The following is a 24,989-nucleotide window of genomic DNA, read 5'->3' as shown; positions in this document are numbered from 1 at the left end:
CACAATGGGCAGGGACCCATCAAGGGCCATTTTCTGTTAAAACACATGCGTATCCTCTTCCCCATGTTACTAATTCCACTGGGCCAGTCCATTTTCCCATAATTAAATCTTTTACCCATACCTTAATACCTTTCTTAAAGTTTGGCTTTTTTGAATTCAAAGATGAAAAATGGTAGAATATAGGAGAGATTTGCAAGTCAGGTAAAGGACACAAAAAGTTTAAGACATAAATGGCTTTGTCTAATCTCACTTGAGGCGATTCCTTCTTTTTGTTTTTGTACCTGGCGCTTCAACACACCATGAGCACGCTCAATAATTGCTTGGCCCGTCGAAGCATGAGGGATGCCAGTAGAATGACTAACACCCCAGGCACGAAAAACACTTGCAATCTCTTTGAAACATACGCCGGGCCATTATCCATCTTTACATGTGATGGAACGCCTAAGATGGAAAAGGCGTGGCAAAAATGATGAACAACATCCCGAGCTGTTTTACTTGCCAATGCTGAGGCAACCATGGCATGAGAAAAGGTGTCAATTGTGACGTGAACATACTTTAAACAGCCAAATTCAGGCATTTCTGTAGCATCTGTTTGCCATTCTTGCAAAGGGAGTAAGCCTCTGGGATTAGTGCCGTAATATTGTGAGATATGAGACATATGACAATCAGGGCAAGAAGAAATAATTGACTTTGCTTCACTATGTGATAATTTAAATTGCTGCCGTAGTGCCTGAGCACCCTGATGAAAAAATTGATGAGATAGAACAGCTTGCTGTAACACATTAGGCACCATTTTTACTGCTGAGGCAGCCACAAGGGAGTCCACATAGGCGTTACCTTCCACAAAGAATCCAGGTAGCGATGTATGGCTACGAATATGCATAATAAAATAAGAATGCTTTCGATTACGAATAACAGTCCACAATTTCAACAACATAACAAATAATGGTTTCTCCTTTACATTGTGCAACACAGCTTGATCCAACTGCTTTACTATATTAGCAACATAAACAGAGTCAGTAACTATATTAACAGAGCTAGGAAATAAAGTAAATGCCAAAAGTACGGCACAAAGTTCAATTAACTGAGGAGACCCTTGTTGAACCATTACTTCATGTTCCCAGTGGTCATCTTTCTTCCAGGCTACAGCAGACTTTCCAGTTCTACCAGATCCATCTGTAAAAACTGTTGTGCCTTCCACTGGTACTGAAGAGCAATGTTGTTTCCCCTGAAAAGGAATCTCCTTAGTAAAATTCAAAATAGGATGAGATGGTAAATGATATGCGATTTGACCTGTAAAAGAAGATAAAGCAGATTGCAGCTCGTGATTATTTCGAAAACACCACTCAAAATACCATTGTTGTACTGGTATGACAATAGTCACAGGATCACAACCTAAGATTTCATGGCAGCGTCTGCGACCTTTGATAATGATGTCTGCAAAAAGCTCATACAGACCTGTAGCGGTTTTTCGTGACCTGAAAGACAAAAATATCCACTCCAAAATATGCAATTTATCTTCCTATTTGTCATTCCATTGACACAACAATCCGCATGGTATTTCATTATCTCTCAAATTCAACAATTGCACACCAACGGAAACATCTATCCTGGTAACAAATTTAGATGTCAAGGCCAATTCAACTTCTTCTACAGCCTTTTTTGCTGTGGCAGTTAAATGTCTCTCATCGGTAGAGGAAGTTATCCCCAATAATAAGTCATACAAAGGTTGCAGTTGATGATTGGTTATCCCCAAGTATGGCCTAAGCCAACCTATTGCACCAACCAATTTCTGCACATCAACAGCAGTTTTGATATCAATGTCCAATTTTATAGGTTGGGGCACAATTTGTATATTGGTGATTATCAACCCCAAATATTTCCAAGGCATCTGTCTTTGGACTTTCTCCGGGGCGATAACCAAACCAAAGTCTTCTAAATTTTTCACAGCACTTTGTTCGAGAGCCAACAATTGTTGTTTATTTTCAGAAGCCAACAAGATATCATCCATATAATGATAGCAATAACAGTTGCTAAATTGCTCTCGGACCTTAGACAAAGCCTGTGCCACAAACCACTGACAAATACTCGGAGAATTTCTCATTCCTTGCGGCAAAACAGTCCACTGATATCTTTGGGCTGGTTCCTCATGATTTAAAGAAGGCACCGTAAAGGCGAATTTTTCCTTATCCTGATCAGCCAATGGAATTGTAAAAAAGCAATCTTTCAAATCAATGATAATTACTTCCCATCCTTGTGGAATCATTGTAGATGTTGGGAGACCTGATTGCAAAGCACCCATTGCGGCCATCACAGCGTTTATCCGCCGCAAATCGTGCAAAAGTCTCCATTTACCAGATTTCTTTTTTATTACAAACACAGGTGTATTCCATGGGCTAAATGAGTGTTCAATATGTCCAGCGAGTAATTTTTCTTTCACTAAGCTTCGCAGGGCAAGAAGCTTTTCAATAGGCAGGGGCCACTGCTCAATCCAGACAGGCTTATCTGTCAGCCATGTCAGGGACACAACCAGACGTTTAAAGCCCTGCATCCCAGTGGCCCCCACTAAAAATCCATGGTAATTTTAACACCACATTGGGTTAAGCAATCACGTCCCCATAAATTAGGCTGAGCATTAGTAACATGTGGTCTGATGTTAGCTTGTTGGCCTTCTGGATGTGTTACAGTGATCGCAATCGCAGATAAAGCACCAGCAGTTGATCCACCTAACCCAACAACTCCAAAGGTTGATTGAGTGAGGGGCCATGTTGGAGGCCAAACAAGCTGTGAAATTATCGTTACATCTGCTCCTGTGTCAAGTAAACCCGATATTGTTATAGTTTCTGGGTGATATCCCTTAGCAGTGACCAAACATTGTATTACCAGATGCTCATCTGTCACCTTTTGAGTCCAGAGAACCTGAGGTGGTCCTGTAGATCCAAAACCTCCAGTGCCACAACTCCGGTCCACTACAGTTGGAACACAACTCATAAAAGGAACAAGTTGAGCAATACAAGTACCTTTTTGAATAACAACAGGAGGTTAACTAACTGACACCATAGCCTGAATTTGTCCCACATAATCAGAATCAATAAGACCCAAATGGACATTAATACCTTGAATAGTGCTACTAGATCTTCCCATCAAAAAAGCACTCAAACCTTGACCTATAGGACCATGAGCATCAAGAGGCACTTAACATATACCTCTTGTCAAAGTAGTCACTGTTTCAGCTCCCGGTATATCAATCCCCGCCGAGCCTCTTGTGGCCCCTGTGTATCGGTCACAAATGGAGAGCTTTGCAGTGCTGGCAGGGCTCATGATTGTCGTCGGCGTATTTGTGTCTCCACGCACCCCTTCGCGTTCCTCTTCCAGTTTCCCTGCGCTTGTCGACCACCTGAAAAAGATCTTAACTTACAAAATTTAGCAATATGGCCAAAGTTGCCACAACGATGACAAGGCACTTTATTGGCCCAAACGCCCCTAGAGTGTGCACATCGTTCAGCAGTTTGAGGGCATTGGGTCTTCACATGTCCTGATTCTTCACAAGCAGAACATCTGGGTGAGGACTTCATGACTCTTGCTAAAGCAGCCATTTTATGTTCAACCGAACCGACTTTTGAGCAAGCAACTACAAGATCAGACAGCGAGGGTTCTCCTGGTAAAGAATCAATAATTCTCCTACAATCATCATTCGCATTTTCCCGTGCTAGCTGTCTGCATAAATTTTGCCTCAACTTATCATCTTCTTCTTGCTTCTCAAGGGCTGCAGCAACCCTCTCCACAAACTGCAGAAAAGGTTCCTTCACCCCTTGCTGGATGGTAATATACCTTGGTTTAGGAGCTGCCATCTCATTGTTTTAAGTAAGGCCCTCATACCCAGCTGCTGGGCCTGTGCAAGAACCAGGGGGTCCCATCTTGCTTGCAAATCTGGGTTAGAAAATGGTCCATTGCCCAGCAAGGCATAAACTCCCACAGCATGACGTGGATCATGTCGAGGCAACTGCATATTGTCCAATGCTACTCTTTCAACCATTTGTTTCCAGGTAGCTTGAAACACACCATACTGCACTGTCTGAAACAGAATCGTAGCAAGGTGAACAATATCATAAGGTGCAAGTACATCAGCATTTAGAACACAAAGCACTTGCATCACCTGCGAAGAGTTAACACCGTACTCATCTACTTTTGACTGAAGGTCCTGTAGAACCCTCCATGAAAAAACCTGATGGCTGTCTTCTTGTCCTGAGTTAGGAGCAGCTTTGAAAACAGGAAAAGCCACAGGCCCCCCAGAAGCAGCAGCAGTCATCCCCATCCTTCTAGGTGGACCTATTTTCTCTAACAAATTCCAATCTCCTTCTTCAGCTGCTTTCATTCTTACGTGCTCCCAAAAGTGCAAAGGATGTCGAGGAGTCACAGTCACCTGGCAAGGGAGGCAGAGTCCAAGAAACAGCAGACCTGGATCTGCTACAAGGTTTAACAGAAACAGACTCCTGTGTCTTTTTAGACGTACTCATAACCGGCAGTTCATCTTCAGAGGTGTCACTAGACAGGGCAGGACACAGTGTTAAAGATTGCATTTGTTCGACTAATTCGGGAAGGAGGGGGGCAGACGGCTCAACGGGGGGTGGAGCGGAGGCAGACTGCTCGAAGGGGGGCAGAGGCGGGGCGGACAGCTCAAGGGAAAGCGGCCGGGAGCAGCCGAACCACGCGAGAGTGGGGGAGGAACAACCGACCGAGGGACGGGTACGGGAGGAGCAGCTGAACCGCGGGGAGGTGTGGGGGGAGCAGCCGACCGAGGGGAGGGGGAGGGGGGAGCAGCCGACCGAGGGGAGGGGGAGGGAGGAGCAGCCGACCGAGGAAGAGACAGAAGGGCCGTTGACCCAGCCTGTTTTTCACTTCGCTTCTTCTGTAACTTCATTTTTGCTCGTTGCTGTGCAGGCGTAAGATATTTTGGTCTAGCACTCAATTCTGCTAACTGTTAAGCAGGCGAAGTATACACAAGTTTAACGTAGTCTTTAGGAGATAAATACCGAGGAACAGTCCCAGCCTGCCGTTTAATTCTCACGATAGCAAACCCTGGCGGAACCTCCTCAGCAACTGCAGCAGACTCCTCAGGGGGAGATACATCGACAGGCTCAGCCTCATCTTCCTCCTGTTCCTCTACTCCAGTTTCTTGCTCTAATTCCTGCTCCTCCAATGCCTCCTCTCTCTCTTGTTCTACTTTCCATTCCTTCAATGCCTCATACAACAGCCTCCAAGTAGCAGCCAAATCAACAACGGTCTTATCCCCCTTAGATATCACTTCCCATAGTCTCTTCCCAACTTTTTCCATGCCCGGACACTGAAGGCAGTGTCGGCATGAGCTTCAAAGTCCTGTGATTTGCACCATATCAGTAAACTGTGAAGCACATAATCAGAAGTTTGAACATTTTTTCTTTTCAATAAAGTTTTCCACGTGGACAAAACAGTCATTTCTTCCTTTGATAAATTACCTCCCATTATTTTCCCAATCGCTCACCTCAAATCAGACGTCTGAATTTGGTCCGGACCTTCGCAGCGTCCCTGCTGCCTTCACTCATATTTTTTAGGCTACCCTTCAACTTTTTTTTTTATAGTCCGTTGTAATCACGGAGGACGGCCACCAGATGTCAGTATAGAGCGCGACACAGTACAAAAATACACAACTCCATCAGAAGGGTGAAAAAGAGAGATTTTATTAAACCAACGTAGCTTTTATAGTTCCTCCAAATACTGACACCCATCTAACACATATACAGTGCCCATTGGCCATATAAGAGAAACAAAGTTCTCAGTAGACACCCAGAGAGCCATGTCACTCTTCAGCCAGCGAGAGTCCATATCTCCCAACTTTCCCTCCTTCCTCTGGTCTCCGTGGTAACGACCTTGGCGTTCCTTCAGGAGAGATATAGGGCTTCTCCTTATCTTCAGGAGGCCCTGCTGGCTCCCAGGGACAGCACAGAATGTCTTTCCCACACCTATGCAAAAAAAAATCTTCCCCTTCCACCCCACCTGCCACATCACAGTGAGGCACTGCATGGCAAATGCCGAACCACCAGAAATGGACTAGGAAGAAAGTTGTTTGGCAATGGACCAAGCAACAAGAGGCCTCCAATGCCTGCCAAAATGCTTTTATTGAGCATGCTCAATTACACACTCCTAGGCAAGGATATTCTTTTGAATTAGAAGTAACAATTCTGGATGATATAGCCTTGTGGGGATTGTGGCAGGTGACTGGGATGAAAAGTTGAAAAAAATCTGTGGTATTTTGGTCCGAGGGATTACAAGGCTCTGCTATACATTATACCCTGATGGATAAATGAATTTAAGCTGTGGTTTGGGCACTGCAAGAAAATGGAAGAATCACGGGCCAAAATAACATGACTGTAAACCGCCAGTAGAAAACACAGTGAGGACTGAAGTTCTTTTCTATGGTGTCTCTCACAAAATATTAGCCACAGGGGAAATGGACTTGTTTCTACCAATGGATTCTGTAGTGGGACTGCAACCTATTAATCTAGATGTGAACATTCATGTAATAACCCCTGACAATGCAGTGTGGTTCTGTACTCTGTCTTTTCCCCTTATTCTATATACTATGTCAATATCATATTGTTGAATTCTCGAATTTCAGGTATTTTTGACATAAACCCAACATCAAATCGAAGTTTGATCTGAAAAAACATAAGCCAAAACTCTTCAATCTGTGTAGGCTATCACCCCATCTCAAGCTACCAGGCCTGGAATAATTTTAGCAGAAGGAGCTGGAGCAACAGCATATGTATTGCTGGAAGGAGATGACATTCCTATTTTCCTCCCTTATCACAGGTTGACTCATGGGCTTGTACTATGAGCACATACCTTGGATACCTTTCTGCAAAGTAATTTCGTAAATACCTGTGTGTAGATGTGTGTGGTTGTTTTTTACTGTAACTAACTTGTCATTCTTTCTGAGTAGTGACTATAGAGCGCCTGATGTGCCTTTGTGCAAAGTTTCATTTGGGCATCCAAGGCAATTGTTGCCTTAACTTTGTGAATAACTGCTATACACCAAGGAACATTGATTACGGATAAACTACTGCCCTCTTCAACATCATAAGCGCTGTTGAGTTTGAAGGCTGCTTCTACTTGACTGCTGAATCAGCTGGCATGGAGGATAATATTCAGCATCTTCAGGACTTAATACATCAAATCACACAACCTACTGGTGGTGCCTGGCTAACTGAGTGGTTTAAGTCCCTGTCAAGAAGGGTGGGACACTTAACTCAGAGCATTAGATGCTTATTCCTTTTTCCATATGCTTTAAGTGCCTCTGTAAATTCCCTAACCCACATTTCCAGCCTCAGCAGCAGTGGTCTCTTGAGTGAGGGGGTGTAATGTTGGGAGGAATAGGTTAAAAAGTGGAAGACTGGCAAGGAGGACTGTAAATTGCTCAAGTGACCTTGCACCTGGGAATAACCCTTGAAAACCAGTGTGAACAGCAGCCAGTGATCCTCTGTCATGGACCGAGTTTAATGGTGCCTGTCTCTCCACTTGTGTGCTTCTGCCTGGGTATTGCTTCAGGAATCCCCTGGGTCAGCAAGGTAACAGGAAAAAATTTACTCTTTGTGTTTTAGTCATATGTTTGTGGTTGTCCCAGCTGCCTTCCTGTGCTGACTTACACCTAGGTGCTTCATTACAAGAGACACATGGACATGCTGGAGACAGTTCAACCAAGAGCCATAAAGATGATCAAGGGACTAGAGCTCCTCTCCTATGAGGAAAGGCTGAGAGAGCTGGGACTATTCATTCTAGAAAAAGTCTCAGGGGGCATCTCACCCATGTATATAAATACCTGAAGGGAGGATGAAAACAAGATGTAGCCAGGCTCTTTTCAGTGGTGCTCAGTGACTGGACAAGAGACAATGGGCACAAGTTGTAACATAGGAGGTTCTGTCTGAGAATCAGGAAACGCTTTTTCACTGTGAAGGTGACTGAGCTCTGGAACAGGCTGCCCAGTGGGGTTGTGGAGTCTCCCTCCTTGGAGATGTTCTAAAGCTTCTCGGACATGATCCTGGGTAACCAGCTCTAGGAGGTACTGCTTGATAAGGGAAGTTGGACCAGGGGACCTTCAGATGTTCCTTCCAACCTCAACCATTCCACAATTCTGTGAACAGACAGGGGCCCCCAAGACAGAAATGCATGCACATGTAAACACTTGGCTTTTGAGGCAAGCTACAGTGCCCATAGGTAATCTGTAATAGTCCATACCCTTAAATAATATGCCCAAGATAGGTTAAAAAAAGCTCTCATTTCTTTAAAAGACAGAGAGAGATAGACAAGTTAAAGATACTGTCAAAGCTCACAGTTCTTCCAGTCTCATTGTATGTCAAATGAGCAATCATGCTGGTACTTTGTGTAGAATCACTATTAAAATATTACCTTTATGTGCTAAGGCCAGACTGCTGAGCACATCCCATGCTTAGTTTGCAACCTATCATGTTTCTATTCAAGACCCAAATCTCATCCAGACCAGGTGTCATGTTTCTTTCACCAAGGTTGATAGCAAGTTAACATTAAGAATCCAAATTGTAACATATGGAGATATCTGGGAAGTCAAATCCTCAGTCTCTCCTAAGGAGTCTCTGTAAACTATGAAGAAAATACATAACTCAAAATTATAAGAGCTATGAAGTCTTAAAACTAAAACAACATAATCCAGGTTAACACACACTCCTCACCAGTGAATATATAAATAATTTATACTTAAATAAAGTATATTTAACACAAAAAGGAAAACTTAAAGAAAGTTGAACAAATTTTGGTGTTAGGGCACACAGAAACCCTTTGTAGTAGATTCCAGTAGTGGCCCTTGTTTTTTGTCTCCTACAGATGACTACAAAGTTCAATTCCACTTGGATATGATGTCTAACAGGGCAACACAGTGGTCACAATACAGCAAAATGTCACACTATGTAAGCAAAAATATAGCCCATTGTAGAGTTTTCATTAATACGCAGGGACAGCACATAAAAAGGTCATTGGTCATGTGTTACTCAAAGGCTACTTCATGGCTGCAAACTGCTAGTGAGCTTAATTTTTTTTTTTTTTGGTCACATTACCTTTGAATAATGGGAAAGCTTTGGTGTTCTGGGAATGGGAAACCACTACAGTGTTTTATAGTTTTACTCCTTGTACTTAAGGTTTTTTTAAATTACAAGGTCACTAAAACTCACGCACACTGAAAATAAAAACCACGCAGTAGTTAAGGTAAACCATCCAAGCAAGTTTTATTCATTAATATTCATAAATACACACAGCAGCTTCATTAGAGATTTTTTTTTATTTTTTCCTCTTCAGTTTGAATGTGGAGTATTAGGAGAGCTTTTTTGCATGTCAAGCTACAGGACACAGAGCTTTTTTTTCTCTGCACTGCAACCTATATTTATCTGCTAAAAGTAAAAATTGGTTAAGTGGAAATGATTATCGTATATATCTTTTCTCTTTTCCTTTGAATGTACACAATGTAACAAGAGTGACAGACCTGAAATTACAATCACCAAAACAAACCCAAGATAGTTGTTGTCCACTTTCATTGGCAAATACAGCACAGGGGACATTGTCTGCAAAGTGGGATGCCATCAAAGAGGAGGCTCATTTCCTTTATTATTCTCTTTTAAATTTAGGTTTTCTAAAGCAACATCTAGAGGCATAATATCTACACAGCCCATAGCACCAAAATCAGCAATCTCTCCCCGTTCATCCTCATCTGAGGAGGAACTTTCTTCCTGCATCAAAGTGGACAGTAGAAGCTCTTGAACAAACAAGCTGTGATCTGCCTGTTCGCTTTCTTTTGATTGACGCTCTGCTTCTGACATCTTAGGATCATTTAACCTGCAGAACAACACAGAAAGATAAGACAGGCTTAGTAGTATCATCAGCAAAATTGGCTTTCTCTAATTGCCTAAACAGTTGGACTGATGCATGCTGAATAACATCTGAAAGCCATTCCTTTGAGAAACAACCTAGGTACTGCTGCACTTCTCTTGACATGTACAGATCTGACATTATATGGCACTCCTGATGCAAGAATACAAACATTTAACAAACTTGTTCCAAGATGTTTCAAAAAAATCCTTCATAGAAGTAGATTCTAAGGCTGAAGGGAAAATAAAATCTATTTCTGAAGTTTGTTTCCCCTTAGAGGGATTTTGTTTTAAGGGGCATTAAAATTAAGTCATCTCTTAAGTGTTTTGTCCTCAGGACAACTTCTAAATGCAAGCATGACACAAAATACATTACTACATACATAATGCCCAGAGATTCCCAAAGCACAGTACATCATTCCCTTAACTTATCAGTCCATGCACCATCACCTAATAGAAGCAAGAGAATTGCTTGCTTCAGTTCTATCCTAGCTCACAAGATCAGTGACTGACATTTGCAGATACTTTCCTTAAACTTATGATTTTCAAAAAACTTTGGATTGAGATATTATCACAAGTTTTGATAGAAATTAGCATGACAGCAATAACTTATCACAACCCCAGTTTCTAGACACAGAAACTGTTTAAATGATTTTGTTCTTTCTCAACATGCAACTTAAAAATATCCTCCCCCTTGAATCCAGAAAATCAATATTCTAAACCTCCGAAAAGAGCTGGAATGAGAGTGGGCAACTCTTCTGTAGTAGAATGGACTAGATGATGGTTGTAGGTCTCTTCCAAGTGAACTATTCAGTTCTATAGAACTATAGGATCTAACTATACTTTCTGAAACAGATATGCATGCTGGTTATTAATAGCACAATCCTTCTTTGTTTTTTAATCCAAAATATTTTATATATAAACCTCTATTCAACCTTTAGCCTTCATTAAAGATTCATTTCCTATTAAATAAAACTAACTTTAAAGTTCTCTCCACTCACATTATCAGCATAAAAGTTTGAAACATATTATTATAAAGGCTCTTGTCTTATCAGAAGTAGTAGAGTAAACAAACACAGGTTAACAAGGCAATATCCCATATTTTTCTCTTCAAATTGAAAAACAAGTAATATTTATTCATTGCCTAGGAACAAACAGCAGGGTTGAAAAGGTGATGTTACAAATGCAAACAAAAGCATAGTATCTCAACTACAAACTTCATTAGTGATCTGGCAGTAGTTTCACTGAACTCTATGTCCACAACAAGACAAGGAAAACAGAAATGGAAGAAAAGTTAAAACCACAAACCAAATTACCTCATAAGAAGAAACTGGGAATTCTGTATAGTCTGATGATTGTTTTCTGTGTTAGATGTATTGGTTGCTGCTATAGATTGTGTAAGAGTGGTTGGTATGCTGCTTGTGTTAGTGCGTCTAGTGGCATTGCGTGCAGTTTCCAGTTGTTGTCTTGCTGCTTGTGCATGCTGTCTTTCCAACTGCAGTTGCATCTGCAGCTGCTGTAACTGAGAAGCAGAAGGGCCAGAAGAATTGAGCTGCCCTGCAGAACGTCTCACACCTGATAACTGAGATAAAAGCTCTGCCAGAAAAGAGAGAAGTTTCTACAGTGAAATCTGCTTAAATTCATATCACACAACAGCATAATTATGTCCTGAATACCAGTATATCAATTTCTTTGCTTTCTAAAAACTTTCATCAATTAAATTCATGAACAAATTGTATTGATTTGAAAAGCTTCATGGGCTATCCATTACAAGCACCCCATGTCTCAAAACCCACAGGAAGATTAAGAATTATTTAAAGAACTATGTAAAAAAAGTGTCAAAGTTTAAAGCTTTTTAAACTGATAAGGGTCAACCTATGGAGAATACCATATAGGCAGTATCCTGTGCAAGAATTCTCCAAAATTTTATTTTCAAGTTAGTCAAAATAGTTATTAACCCCTTTGATTCTGACTTCAGTTGGTGGCTTTATGCACCTTCAATGCATATTCCAGAGGGAAGCTGTGCTGCAGAAAAGACAAATATTTATAGCATAATTTCAGACACTTTTAGAAAATATTCAGTTCAGAAAGGTTTTTTAAATGCTGCCTTATATGAAAAATATTTGACCACAAAAACGGATTTTTTTGGTGCACTGTTTGACCTCTGCTCAAAAGAGAAATTCTAATGATAAAAAAATTAAATCTAGCCTGGATTCCTTTCCTCCAGAGTTCAAGACTGTGACAAATTATGTCCATGCTAAGCATTTCCCAAAATAAACATTAATCATGAGCTATTGCCCAGCAATTTACTACATATTATATTCCACACAAAGTTGTGAGTACTACTTTGTTGTGTATGATACAAGGAGGGCAGAAGTAGATTACCTTTTTTCCCTATCCATCCAATCCCCATTAAAGCTGTAAGTCATTATTATAAGTCATGAAAATTTTCCTTCCATCTCACTTTCATGATATAATCATTTGAAACTAGGTTTTTCTTAGGGGAATAAAGCACAATGCATCTGTTCTTTGCATCTGGAGCACCTGATATCACTATCAGCTACCAGTATTTAATTTCACTAATTACTGATAACAACCACAAGGAGAAAAATAAATAAATAATATGTACATGTCCGTTACAAGCACAAGTTTTAACTTCTGGTAGTATGTACTAATTATTACCCCAATACAAAGGAAGACTTATAACACTGCCAGGTAAGACATATTTTTCTTTGCTGTTTGTAAGATCACTTTGAATACAGCTTAACAGAACCCTAGTAGCAGATGTGAATTTTTGAATTTGAGACACAGGCTTGGCATGACACAGACACCAAGCCAGGCTGCACTACATTCTCTGAATGCAATAAAACATTGACACCAAAAAAAAACAAAAAGAAAAAAGACAAGACTCAAAGGAATACCATTTTATTACACATGCTCCTAAATGAGATGGTCTTGTGAGGCTGAAATAAACCAAGGCAGCCACTTCATGTTTAACTCAGCTAAACTAACACCCACTGCATCAATAAGAGGAAGTGTTGCATTCCAGGACTCCAGGAGACACAAACATCCTCCCTTCTTGCACCAACTCTAGTGCTTTAGAGACCCATGACCAAACTTAAGTCATTAAGATGACAGAAAATTTTTCATCCTCTTTTGCTTGGATATTTTCAGTAGCAGGAATGCATCCTGCAGGTCTCAGGAAGTGATTTTTCCCCTCTATTTGGCACTGGGGCAAAGCCACATCCAGAGTTCTGTGTTCAGTTTTAGGCTCCCTGGACATGAGACATGGACATAACAGAGCAAATCCAGTGGAGGGCCACCCAGATGTTCAGAAGGCTGGAACATATTACAGGATGAAAAAGTGGGAGAACTGTTTTTGTTCAGACTGGAAAAGAATACTTTGTAAGATATCTTACTGCTGTCTGAATCTACTCAAGTGGAAGATACAGAGAGAACTAAGATAGACACTTATCATTTTTTACTATATGAGTGTAAGATTGATATCTCTAAGATTTTACATTAGCTCATCAAGTCCAACCCCCCTGCCATGGGCAGGGACATCTTTCACTAGATCAGGTTGTTCAAAGCCCCATCCAATCTGACCTTGAACACTTCCAGTGATGGGGCATCTACAACTTCCCTAGGCAACCTGTCTCAGTTACAATGAGTTACCCTCCTTGTAAAAAAAATCTTCATTATGTCCAATCTAAACCTATCCTCTTTCAGCTCAAAACTGTTTCCCCTTTTCCTGTCACTACAGGCCTTCATAAAAAAACCCCAACAACTCTGTCTTTCTTATAAGCCCTCTTTATATCTTGAAAGGTTGCAATAAGGTCTCCCTGGAGCCTTCTCCAGGATAAACAACCTAACTGTCTCAGCTTTTCTTCATAGGAGAGGTGTTCCAGCCCTCTGATCATTTCTGTGGCCCTCATCTGAATCCACTCTAACAGGTCCATGTCTTTTTTGTACTGCTGACCCCAGAGCTGGATGCACACTGGATGCAGGACCTTGCATTTGGCCTTGTTGAACTTCATGAGGTTCCCATGGCCCCTCTACTCAAGCCTCTCAAGGTCCCTCTGTGTGACTGTGTTCACAGGGGTTCTTGGATGAGGGAAGAAACGAGAATGTTGACTCTATGATCAGAAGGCTTGATTTATTATTTTATGATATATATATATATATATTACATTATTACTATACTAAAAAGAAGAAGAAGGACAGGTTTTCTTACAAGCTTGCTAAGCTAAGAATAGAAAAGAATGATAACAAAAGCAGCTCTCTCGGACTCTGTCCGAGATAACTTGGTCCTTGATTGGCCATTAATTATACACATATAAGATGGGCCAATCACAGGTAGACTTGTTGCATTCCACAGCAGCAGACAACTATTGTTTACATTCTGTCTCTGAGGCTTCTTAGCTTCTCAGAAGGAAAAATCTTAAAGAAAAGATTTTTAGTGAAAAGATGTCTGTGACACCTCTGGATGGCATTCCTTCCCTCTAGGAAATCAACTGTTCTACTCAGCTTGGTGTCATCTGTAAACTTGCTGAGGATGTACTCAATCCCTCTGCATCATGGATATTAAATAGTACTAGTCCCAATACAGACCCTCGAGGGACACCACTTGTTACTGATTTCCACTTGGACATTGAGCCATTGACTGAAATTCTTTGGATGCAGCCATCCAGCCAGTTCCTTATCTGTCTAACAATCCACCTGTCAAACCTATCTCTCTCCAATTTAGTGGCAAGAATGTTGTGAAGGACAGCGTCAAAGGCCTTACAGAAGTCCAGATGGATGACATCCATAGCTCTTCCCCTGTTCACTAATGCAGTCCCTCCATGACAGAAGGTCAGTAGATTAGTTAGGCATGATTTGCCCTTGCCTAGGGCATGTTGGCTGTGTCTAATCCCTGCTTTCCATATGCCTTGACATAGCTTCCAGTAGGATCTGTTCCATGACCTTACCAGGCACAGAGATGAGGCTGAATGGTCGGGAGTATCCAGGATTCTCTCTTTTCAAAAAAAATTAATTGGTTGTATATATTAACATGTGTTATAAGATTTTTCCTAAGGAAGCATTACATAATACATGGATACTGTAAAAAGATTGGATTAGTTAAAAGTAACAAGCATTAACAGAGATACAAAACTCAACCTAGTCAGACTGAGTGCTGAGCTTGCAATGAACTATCAGCCTTTCCAGTTGAAGCCTTCACAGTGGAAAACACAAGACAATTAAAAACGTATATAACTTGTTACACAGATTACCTGTAAACAATTTCTCTCCATTGGACACCTGGAATTAGATTCAGTTCCACACATATATGACAGTTTCCATTCTAAACTAAGAGAAAGGTCTGTTACCATGAAGTGCAACGTGGATGATGTGGGGACACGAGCTCTGAAGTGTGGGATTCAGATACTTATGGGAGATGGGTAGATTTTGGCAGCTGGAGATGGAATTTTTTTTTTAAATTTCATTTTAAACACAGAAGAGGGACTGCGTGTTTGAGGGCCTAAGTGTGATATTCATTTGTGAAGGACTGTGCTCAACTCCTCCCTTTCCCCTCAGCAGATACAACTTTTCACAGAAGCCTTCATTCAGTCATTCTTGTCTACTTTGATGGGTTTGGGGAATTCATCATAAAGCTCCACTTTGGTTTCCTGTTTAAGTGCATTTCATGCAATCATCTGGAAAGTTTGTTCCACATTAACAGCCTCCTTGGCACTGATTTCAAAGTAGGGGATGTTGTTTTTACTGTAGCACCAGGCTTGTACCTGTTTTGTGGTGACTTATCTGTTTTCTAGGTCAATCTTGTTTCCCAGCACAAAAAAAAGGAGTCCTCAGGATCTCTTGGACTGGCCTGAATGAGGAATTAATCCCTTGAGCTGTCTAGGGTTTTAAATGTGTTGGAGGCCATGACAGCAAACACCAGGATGCAGCAGTCTGCTCTCTTGTAGAAGGCAGCTCACAGAGACTGAAATTGTTCTTGGAGTGCTATATCCTATATCTGCATGGTCACTAGCCTGTTATCCACCATGACCTCTTTTGTCAGGAAGCCTGCACCTATTGTAGCTTTGTAGTGGTTACTGAATTTCTTGTTTACATACTGGTTCATGTGTGATGTCTTTCCCATCCCAGAGTCTCCAATAATGATGACTTTTAGTAACACTTTCTTCCTATAAGTCATCTTTTACACTGGTGCATGTGCTGTGGCACCTGGCCTGAGACTTGCTGCCCTTTTACTCTTCTAAAAATTGGGTGTGATGTCTCCCTTTTTCCAATGACTGGGGACTTCACCTGACTGCCATGACTTTTCAGATATCATGGGGAGTGGCGTGGCAACTAAATCAGCCAATTTGCTCAGGACTCTAGGATGCATCTCATCAGGTCCCATACACTTATGTACATTCAGGTTCCTCAGGTAGTCATGAACCTGATGTTTACTTACACTGGGAAGGACTTTGCTCCCCTAGTCCCCATCCTGCTGTCCATCCACTCAAAAATTCAAAAATACATTCATGCATGTCATATGAGGAGAGGCTAAGAGACCTAGGACTCTTCAGCCTGTAAAAGAAAAGGCTGAAGGGGGAGGAATCTTAACAGTGTATATAAATACCTGATGGGAGGAAATGAAGAAAAGGAAGCCAGACACTCTATTGCCCACTGACAGGACAAGAGGCAATGGGCAGACATTAAAAAAAAATTAAATCCATCTGAACACAAGAAAACACTTTTTACTGTGAGGGTGACCAAATTCTGTAACAGGCTGTCCAGAGAGGTTGTGGAGTTCATAGGTAAGAATATTCAAAACCTGACTGGACATGGTCCTGAGCAACCTGCTCTAGGTGGCCTTGCTTGGGGGCAGGGAGGGAGGGAAGTTGGATGGGGTTGTAGTAGGTGATCTTAAAAGGTCCTTTCAAATGTCAACCATTCTTGCATGCCACCTGTGAACAGGTCAGTCACGGGAATGAGCCTAGAAGTCTCTAAAAGCACAAGCTAAAGGGGTAGTGTTTTTCATTTCAGAAGTTCCAGGTTCAATCCCTGTAGACAATCCAATTAAGGGTACATTTCATCAGTAAATACCCATCAATTGTGACATTGGGAAGCATTTAAAAAAAAAACCCAAACCAACAGAAAAATAAGACAACCATTTTCATCATGGACTTTGTTTCAAAGTCTGTTTAAAGACTCTGATCTAAAATCAGTGGTTACAGCTCTTACCAGCTATAGGATCCATGGTTTCTCTATTGCTTGGAGAATATGAACTCTGAGAAGATGAAAGCCCACTGCTGGAACTGCTAGTAAAGTGCATGTTTGATCTACGTGCACGGGGGCCTCCCAAACCTCGGCCTGGATGAAACATTCTACGTACGTGCCGAACGCCACTAGATTCATCATAATCAAGCAGTTAAGAAAAGTCTATTGCTATCAACTATTAAACAGCAAGAACATTTACTAGATTGAATAATTGGGCAACACATTCCTCATTCATAAAACAATGATTCAACTTTATAAGTGAATAATAAGTAATTATAGCTATGGTGCCAGTCAGATCTATAGATGTGAACTCAAGGCACCCAGGGCTCCTTGCGCCAAATTCATCTTTCCCAGGCTTTTTATCATGTTTAAAAAAATCTCAGGATGGATTTTATGCCTTTTGGATTAAAGTTTTTACTAGGTAATGCTACAACTGATGATGCATATTCAGCAGAACATATTGCTCAATAGACAAGGATTTTAACATCAAAATTGGGAAAGAAAGGTATTTAAGTACTGAAAATTATCTACAAAATTTTATTGCTATTCTTACCACACAAATGTGTTCTCCCAAGACAGTCTAGGTAAAGCTTCTTTTTACCTTAAGAAGCAGTAGTGCAATTAACTACTAAGCTAGGAAATAATGTACTTATACATATAATATTTTTCAAATTTCAAAAATAGTAGCTTTAGTTCACCTTATCTCCAATTTTCTTATTTTCAAAAATAGCATGTTTATCACTTGCATAAAATGTATTATCTGCAGCAGACTGGTGCCCAATGTCTTATTCCACAATGCACAATTATGGTGTAGAATTCATTTCCTCACAATATCACTGAATTGAAAAATTTAAGACTGAAAAATTAAGATTTCTTTTGGCAAGTAAGAATATCCAATTACTATAATAAATACTTTCAGGAAGAATTGACTCTTTTAAATCTGTTATACTATAGAGCATAAAACATTTCACTTGCAGGATTTAGGAGGGGGAGAAAATGTCCCTTGGGACAAAATATAGTTGTCTAGCACAGATTGGTTTGTTCCTCCTCTGAATCTGTTGATACTGGATACTAGTAGCGACAGAACATTGTCACTAATATTTTACTGATTGACTGCTTCTCTCAGGCAGTTTGGGAAGCTTTCCATAGCTACATCTGACAGAGAAATGCTCCGATTCTGGTCTTTTTAAAAAGTAAACTTGGAAAATAAGATAACTAGAACATCCTTACTATAAATACTTTGAAAAATTCCAGCCTTGGTCTCATTTCGAAAAGTATCATAGTAGCTTGCTAACTGTACCTTTCAAAGTGTTTTCAAGAAAAATAACATTATTTGAATATACTAGTCAAGAGTATATTGATGTCTCACCCAACTATGCTGGGGTTAAAAAAAGCATTTGGAACTCTTAACTCATTGCAAACATATACTGAAAACAAACAAGCTAGAACCATTTACAAGGTCAAGACTAAAGCCATGTTTTAAACAGTAAAACAGTTGAAAATTGTTTAAGAAAGAAATTGGAGTTTAAAGAGCTGTCCAGAGTCTCCAGGGATAAAGGTGGTATCTTGCAACATCTGCACAGAATTCTTCACAAGAAATATGTGCAGCCATTTAAAACAGCTTTAAATACCCTCCTAACTGCTACACAGAAGACTATATCTATCCTTTCCTAAGCTGATAGCAACTGGGCAGGGGGAAATCTCTCCCCTATTTCTTTTTTTTTAGTCTTAGCTGTCAGAAGATGTGAAATAGCACCCAACATGGAACAACTAGTCCAGAAACTCTCAATTTTTGTGAACTTGGCAACACTGATTGCTAAAGTAATGTTGTATGGAAACTTTTACATGCATTTCCTATAATTATTTATATAGACTCTCCCCATCAGTTTTGTGATGACTGACACTGTGGCCTTACTCAGTAACTGAAAAGATTATTCTGATTTCTTTAGTTCTTATGCAGCTAGTAATAGGAGTGCGAAGAAACTGACAGTTTGAGCTCTTCAGTCATTGACAGTAGTTATAGCACTGCAATTTGCAGTTAACAAAGATAGCCCTAATCCCATGGAAGTCTCCTGATAGGTCTTCTAGTTATATTTTTTAAAAAGTCAATAAATAAGAGGCTGCAACTACCCTATTGAAATATAGTAATAAAACTAATCAAACGTTTAAGATCCCTCAATTTCAAAGTTCAATGTGTTCTCTAACACATATGCTTTTAGTGAAATCTGCTTTCAGTCTTGTAATTATCTATAAAACACTACTGCATCTGGATTGCTGCTTTCCCAGACACAAAATGGCATCAGAACTAATGGCCAAGAAGGGTAAAAATTGCAGGAAGAAGCAGCTGGGCATCAGAAAGATCTTTAAAAGCTTTCGCTATCAGAAATAAAACAAAAACACACACCCACATTGTCAAGCAACACCTAAAGCCTATTCACAGTCTGATGGAGATTATATATATATATATATACACATTAAAAATTCAGATGTATAGTTCCCCTATAACTAAACACCAATTCTAAAAAAAAAGCTACACTGATGGAGCCACTTGACTACATAAGTCAGAACAAGTAGTTACAGCTATCATAAGGAACAGTCTATCCCTTTTCCCTCAACTTAAGAAAGGATATTAAATCTCTAGGAGCTCTGTGTTCCAGTGTAAGATGAGCTGCAAAGTCATCTGTGACATGATTAGGATCCCCTCCAGGTAAGGCTGCACATATTGGACAAATCTGAAACAACAAAGTGAGAAAAAAAAACCGAACACAGCCAATTTTACACAAATCACAAAACACAATTCAGAGTTGATCACTTGACATGGATTCTTATACTTTAAATATCACATTCTAATCCTACACCTAAACAGCCACAATTTAAAACAGTAAATGTGTTCAAACACAGCTGTTAATTGTAGAATCTTTTTAAGTCTCACTTTTCCTTGTAATTTTGCTTTTAATAATACCATGGAAACCAAAAAGTAAAATTTTCAAATCTTATCTGCAATGTTTCAGCTTTCTATATTGTCTTTATGTGTCAATTCCAAAACAGACAGTAGGTCTAATTACACAGGATTACTGCTTGAATGTACCTACATGACATTATCAAGTTCATTTACTGCTCTTTGACTCTTCACCAACTTCTCATTCATCTCATCAGTGAAATGTAGGAAGGAGAATGAAACCAGATGTGAATATTCATTAAAGTATCCCAACTGAGACCACCCACCGCAATAACACAAGTAGAAATTTGGCAGAGAAACTCCTTATTCCTACCAAGTATTTTGAGAGATAGCATTATGGTTTTGTTTTTCTCTCAAGTTTAAACTCACATTTAAGAAAAGTCTAGGGACACTTACTGCCATAACAATCTTCATTTATTATTTTGATTTTTCCCCCCAATGACTGCAACCATCTGAGAGAAGCATTCCTTAAAAGTCCTTTGCAACAGTTTTGCAGGCCAGCCTTCAAGCTTGACAGATCACGTTAATAAGCCAGAAAGGAGAAACTTTGACACAGTATATGCTAGGTTTTAACTACTCTTGCAAGGATATCAAGCTGGACTTTGCAACTGATAAGGCTGTAAATTAGCGGGGAGACTCCAGACTGGGAGGGGTGAGAGAATCATTAGAACCACACAAACCTATAAGAGAAATGCAGGGGGAAGGGAGAGCCAGGAGGAACAAAGGGGAGGGTAGACACAAATGTGTATAAAGTGGACTGGTCACATGTAAAACAGAGGTGGTCAGTATGTTTATCTGACTGAGCCTGATCACCACAGTCTGCCCTGTCTTCCTATATCTTCTTATTAAATTTTAACAATCTCTGCATAATGTCACTGGTCTATCCCATGTGTATGTATGCTGTGAGGACTAAGTGCCAGCTACTGGTGAGACTTGTGTATGTATGAACAAAAATTGGTGCCAGATACTGGAGTCAGACTAGGGCTGTAGGTGTCTCTGTGGCCTGTGGTGTCAGCTACTGGAAGAAGTATCAGTAGCTGGAGGGCCATACCTGTTTAGACCTAGGGTGGGTACTACAAACTTTGTGCTTGGAGTGCCTGCAACTGGGGGAGCTGTCATAAGTGTATTTGGTGCCAACTATTCCAGTCAGACCAGAGGTGCAGGCACCCCTGGCCTGTGGTGTTGGCTACTGGACTGAGTGGGGTCTTAAGATCAGCTACCAGAGTGAGTCATGGTCTCTGCCTCCAGCCACTGGGGCAGGAACAGTATGTGTCCCAAAACACAGCTAACAGGAGAAATCAGCATGAGTGAGGGGTCCAGCACTGGTAGCTGAAGCAGGACAACCAGTCACAGCCCATGTGGTGCCTGGTGTCAGCTGCTGGGGAAAAGGGAGTGGTTGCCTGCATCTTCCCCAAACCTGGTGTGCATGTTGCATGTGTATTGGCTAGGAAACTTCAATCTGGACCTAGAAAATGAGTAGAGAAGAGCCTCAAGTCTAGGCAGGAGTATTAAGCAGGCAAGAGTCTGTGCTAGTATGCCCAGGGGAACTTGTGAATGTGGAGCGTTTGTGAGATGAGTGCATAAGTGTTTGCTAGTGAGCATCAAGCTGGACTAGCTGGCAAATAGGAGACCTGTGAAGCAGGTAAGAGTGCCTGGAATCCAGGCAGGGGTACTGGACAAAGAGGGCCATGCCAGGTCTCAAGGGATCACAGTGAACATATGTGTGCTTGTGAATGTAGAGAGCATCATGTACCTTCACTAGCAGCAACCTTTTATCTCTACCAGATGAAGAGGAAGGAGGGAACTTGGTGGCCTATACTTATGTTTTATGCAAGTCCTATGTGTAGGTGCTATTGAAGGCAGCACTGTGTTTGTGGTCATCTGTGTGATGGGCCATGTGTCAGTGTCCTCCGTGAGTGTACAGGTCTCCAAAATATGTGCTTGTCTTGAGTAGTGGCTGAACCTGCAAACAGGAAAGTGGCAGCTGCATCCCTCAGTCTGAACATGGGCCCTATGTCCCCAGGCTGGGCTTCAGCAGCTGAGCAGAAGGGAGTCCTGAGCTGGATAAGGCAGCCATGCTCTTAACATCCCTTAAAATTAACAGATCACCATATTACTTGGAATGAAATCCAGGATATTATTAAAAAGCCTTTAGATAGTTAGCCTCCAAACATCACACTGGACAGTTTCTGGATATGTTCCCTTATTACCATCACCTCCCCGTGTATGCAGGTATACTGGTTTTGGATGGGATAGAGTTAAATTTCTTCATAGTAGCCCATATATTGCTATGCTTTGGCTTTGTGACCAAAGGAGTGTTGATAATACATCAATGTTTTAGCTATTGCTGAACAGTTCTCAAACATCATCAAGACCTTTTGTCTCTTACACTGCTCCAACAGCAGGTAGACTGGGGATGTACAAGTAGTTGGGAGGGGACACAGCTGAGACAGCTGATCCAAACTTACCAAAGGGATATTCCATACCATATGCCATCATGCTTAGCAATAAAAAACACAGGGAAGAAAGGAGGATGGTTCAGAGTTACAGTGTTTGTCTTCCCAAGAAATCATTACACGTGATGGAGCCCTGTGTTCTTGGAGATGGCTAAACATCTGCCTGCCAATGGGAAGGAATGAATTAATTCCTTATTTTGCTTTGCTTGCATAGGCAGATTTTGATTTCCCTATTATCTCAACCCACAGGTTTTTGCACTTTTACCCTCCTTATTCTCTCCCCCCTCTGCCATCCCATCCCCCTAGGGGCAGGGGAGAAGTGAGCAAGTAGCTGTGTATGCCGGTTGCCAGCTGGGATTAAACCATGACCAGTATTTTTGGCATGCAACCTAGGACTCAAAGGGTTTGAGATAATGACAGATCTGACCGGAGCATATTAGAGGAAACATAGAATTATTATAGCTGTTTAACCACTGCTGACCATAATATTAACTTATCTGTTCTCACTATTACTTTATCTGATCTGTGCCATGCTCCCTTTTTTACTGTACACATTAAAGACTTTTTGGCTTGAGAAGACAACAGGAGCTGTCCCCATGGCCAACAGAGCCAGTTCCAATCAGCTCAAAGGCAGACTTGTCCCTGGCTAAAGCTGAGCCAATCAGTGATGGTGGTAGCATCTCTGTAATAATATATTTAAGAAAGTAAAAAAACTGCACAGCAGCAGCTGTGAAAGAGGAGTGAGGAAATATGAGAAAAATAACCCTCCAGACACCAAGGTCAGTGGAGAAGGAGGGGGAAGAGGTGCTATAGACAGTAGAGATTCCCCTGCAGCCAGTGGAGAAGACCATGGTGACACAGGTTGTCCCCCTTCAGCCCTTGAAGGATCTCACATCAGATCAGGTGGATGTGCTCTGAAGAAAGCTGCAGGAAATGTTGAGGAGCTGAGTAATGCCCCTCTTTATCCTGACCAATTATAATTTTGCCATATTTTCTACCCATCCTGTTGCTGGGGAGGGAGGTGAGAGAGAAGAACTTGATGGGCATCTGGCAGCCAGCCAAGGTTGACCCTCCCCACTTTGGACCTTTCACTTCAGTCTAGTTGCTGCCTTACTAAATACAAAATGAATCTGCTAAATGTGACTGAGTAGCAGAAAAGTGATGTCTTCATTCTGAAACTTGATTCAAAGGTGATATCTGATTGCATTTCTTACAATTTTCAGACCTGCAACCCTAAAAAAGACCCCTCTGCCTGAATGCTGCTTTTGAAACCCAATATCAACAGTAACTATCATCCATCTGAATATGTCCTGCATTTCTGACCATTATCCTTAATCACTTAATGGAGAAATAATAATTACTCCAGTTTTAAATCTAAAAATGAAAAATATATAGACCAATAATTCATATGTTTTTAGGGAAGACCAAGACACTTGAGTCTCAGAACAGGCTGACCAGTTGTGAGAGACTGGAGGACATTGCTGGCTCAAAACATTTTGGGTGCGTGTGTGAGGGGAAGGAACAGGTCGGGCCTTGCCTTTGGCGAGGTGATGCACTGCCTCGTACACCCCACTCTCCCCAGGCCTGTATCCCAGCCCCACAGTGGCTGCCAATCACTGGCACACTGGAGGCAATGCTCCACATCTCATCCCTGGAGCCTCAATCTAGCCCCAGAGTGGCCAGATGACCAGAAGTCCCACCTGAGGGAAGGGCCCAGGAAAGCCAAAGGGTACTTAAACCAAAGCATGAGGAGAGCACACGTCTTGACCCTACCTCGTCTTGGAATTTCTATCAGCTGAACACTGCTGGAACCAGGAGTGGCAGCTATGTTTGTTCTTTTCTATGTTTATTCTCTTTCTCTTTCTTCTAATTCCCTCTTCTTGGAGTTTTGACTAACTTAAAATCAAATGGGCTTGGAGTTTGCTAAGCTGAATGGACTGAAGTTAATGCTTTGTGAAATGCTTTATGTTGATTGAATGTTGCTCTAAACTTTTACCAAAGTTCCCTGATTTTGTGAAGTTGCCAGTAACGTTTTTTGTTGTTGTTGTTATTTTGACCTCTTGAGAATATCTTGATGGTATTTCTCCTGTGCATCTAACTCAGAGTACATGAAAAACCGTAAGCCCTTTTAAGAGGTTCGTCTAGAGAGTTTTTGGGGGGGTCTTACACCAGTTTTAATTCTTCTACTACTCCTTGATATAAGGCCCTTAGCAGGTGCTAAGGGGAGAGATTGTCCTTCTCCCATATAAGTTCTCAAAAAAAATTTCTTCAAGCATGCACATATCTATAGGGATCTACAACAAAAATAACTAGACAACAGTTCCCTGAATGTCCTTCTGTAATCATACATTCCTCAGGCATAAACAGTATTCACACACAAAT

The 24,989-nt window shown here is 41.0% G+C and overlaps 1 protein-coding gene, 1 long non-coding RNA gene and 1 pseudogene across 3 annotated transcripts in view; 1 reads left to right on the top strand and 2 right to left on the bottom strand.

The window, feature by feature from the left end:
* The window catches only part of LOC139598999 (uncharacterized), a 143,551-nt gene that overhangs the window by 101,942 nt on the left and 16,620 nt on the right, over nt 1-24,989 (top strand). The window lies entirely within an intron of this gene.
* Nucleotides 9,266-24,989, bottom strand: part of LOC139598997 (E3 ubiquitin-protein ligase KCMF1-like) — a 117,641-nt gene continuing 101,917 nt past the window's right edge. For both annotated transcript variants that reach the window (XM_071445933.1, XM_071445932.1), the window contains exons 4-7: nt 19,823-19,924; nt 17,157-17,331; nt 11,243-11,522; nt 9,266-9,894 (exon numbers count right to left, since the gene is read on the bottom strand). In XM_071445933.1, coding sequence (XP_071302034.1) covers nt 9,642-9,894; nt 11,243-11,522; nt 17,157-17,331; nt 19,823-19,924 — 810 coding nt within the window. In that variant the 3' untranslated portion in view covers nt 9,266-9,641. The remainder of the gene's footprint in view (nt 9,895-11,242; nt 11,523-17,156; nt 17,332-19,822; nt 19,925-24,989) is intronic.
* On the bottom strand, nt 14,961-16,170 carry LOC139598998 (ras-related protein Rab-7a pseudogene; annotated as a pseudogene).

Source organism: Agelaius tricolor, unplaced genomic scaffold, assembly GCF_023055355.1.
Source record: "Agelaius tricolor isolate 1412-34295 unplaced genomic scaffold, bAgeTri1.0.p SCAF_21, whole genome shotgun sequence".
Classification (NCBI taxonomy): domain Eukaryota; kingdom Metazoa; phylum Chordata; class Aves; order Passeriformes; family Icteridae; genus Agelaius; species Agelaius tricolor.
Note: the sequence above shows the minus strand (reverse complement) of the source record. Positions and strands in the feature narration are given on the sequence as shown.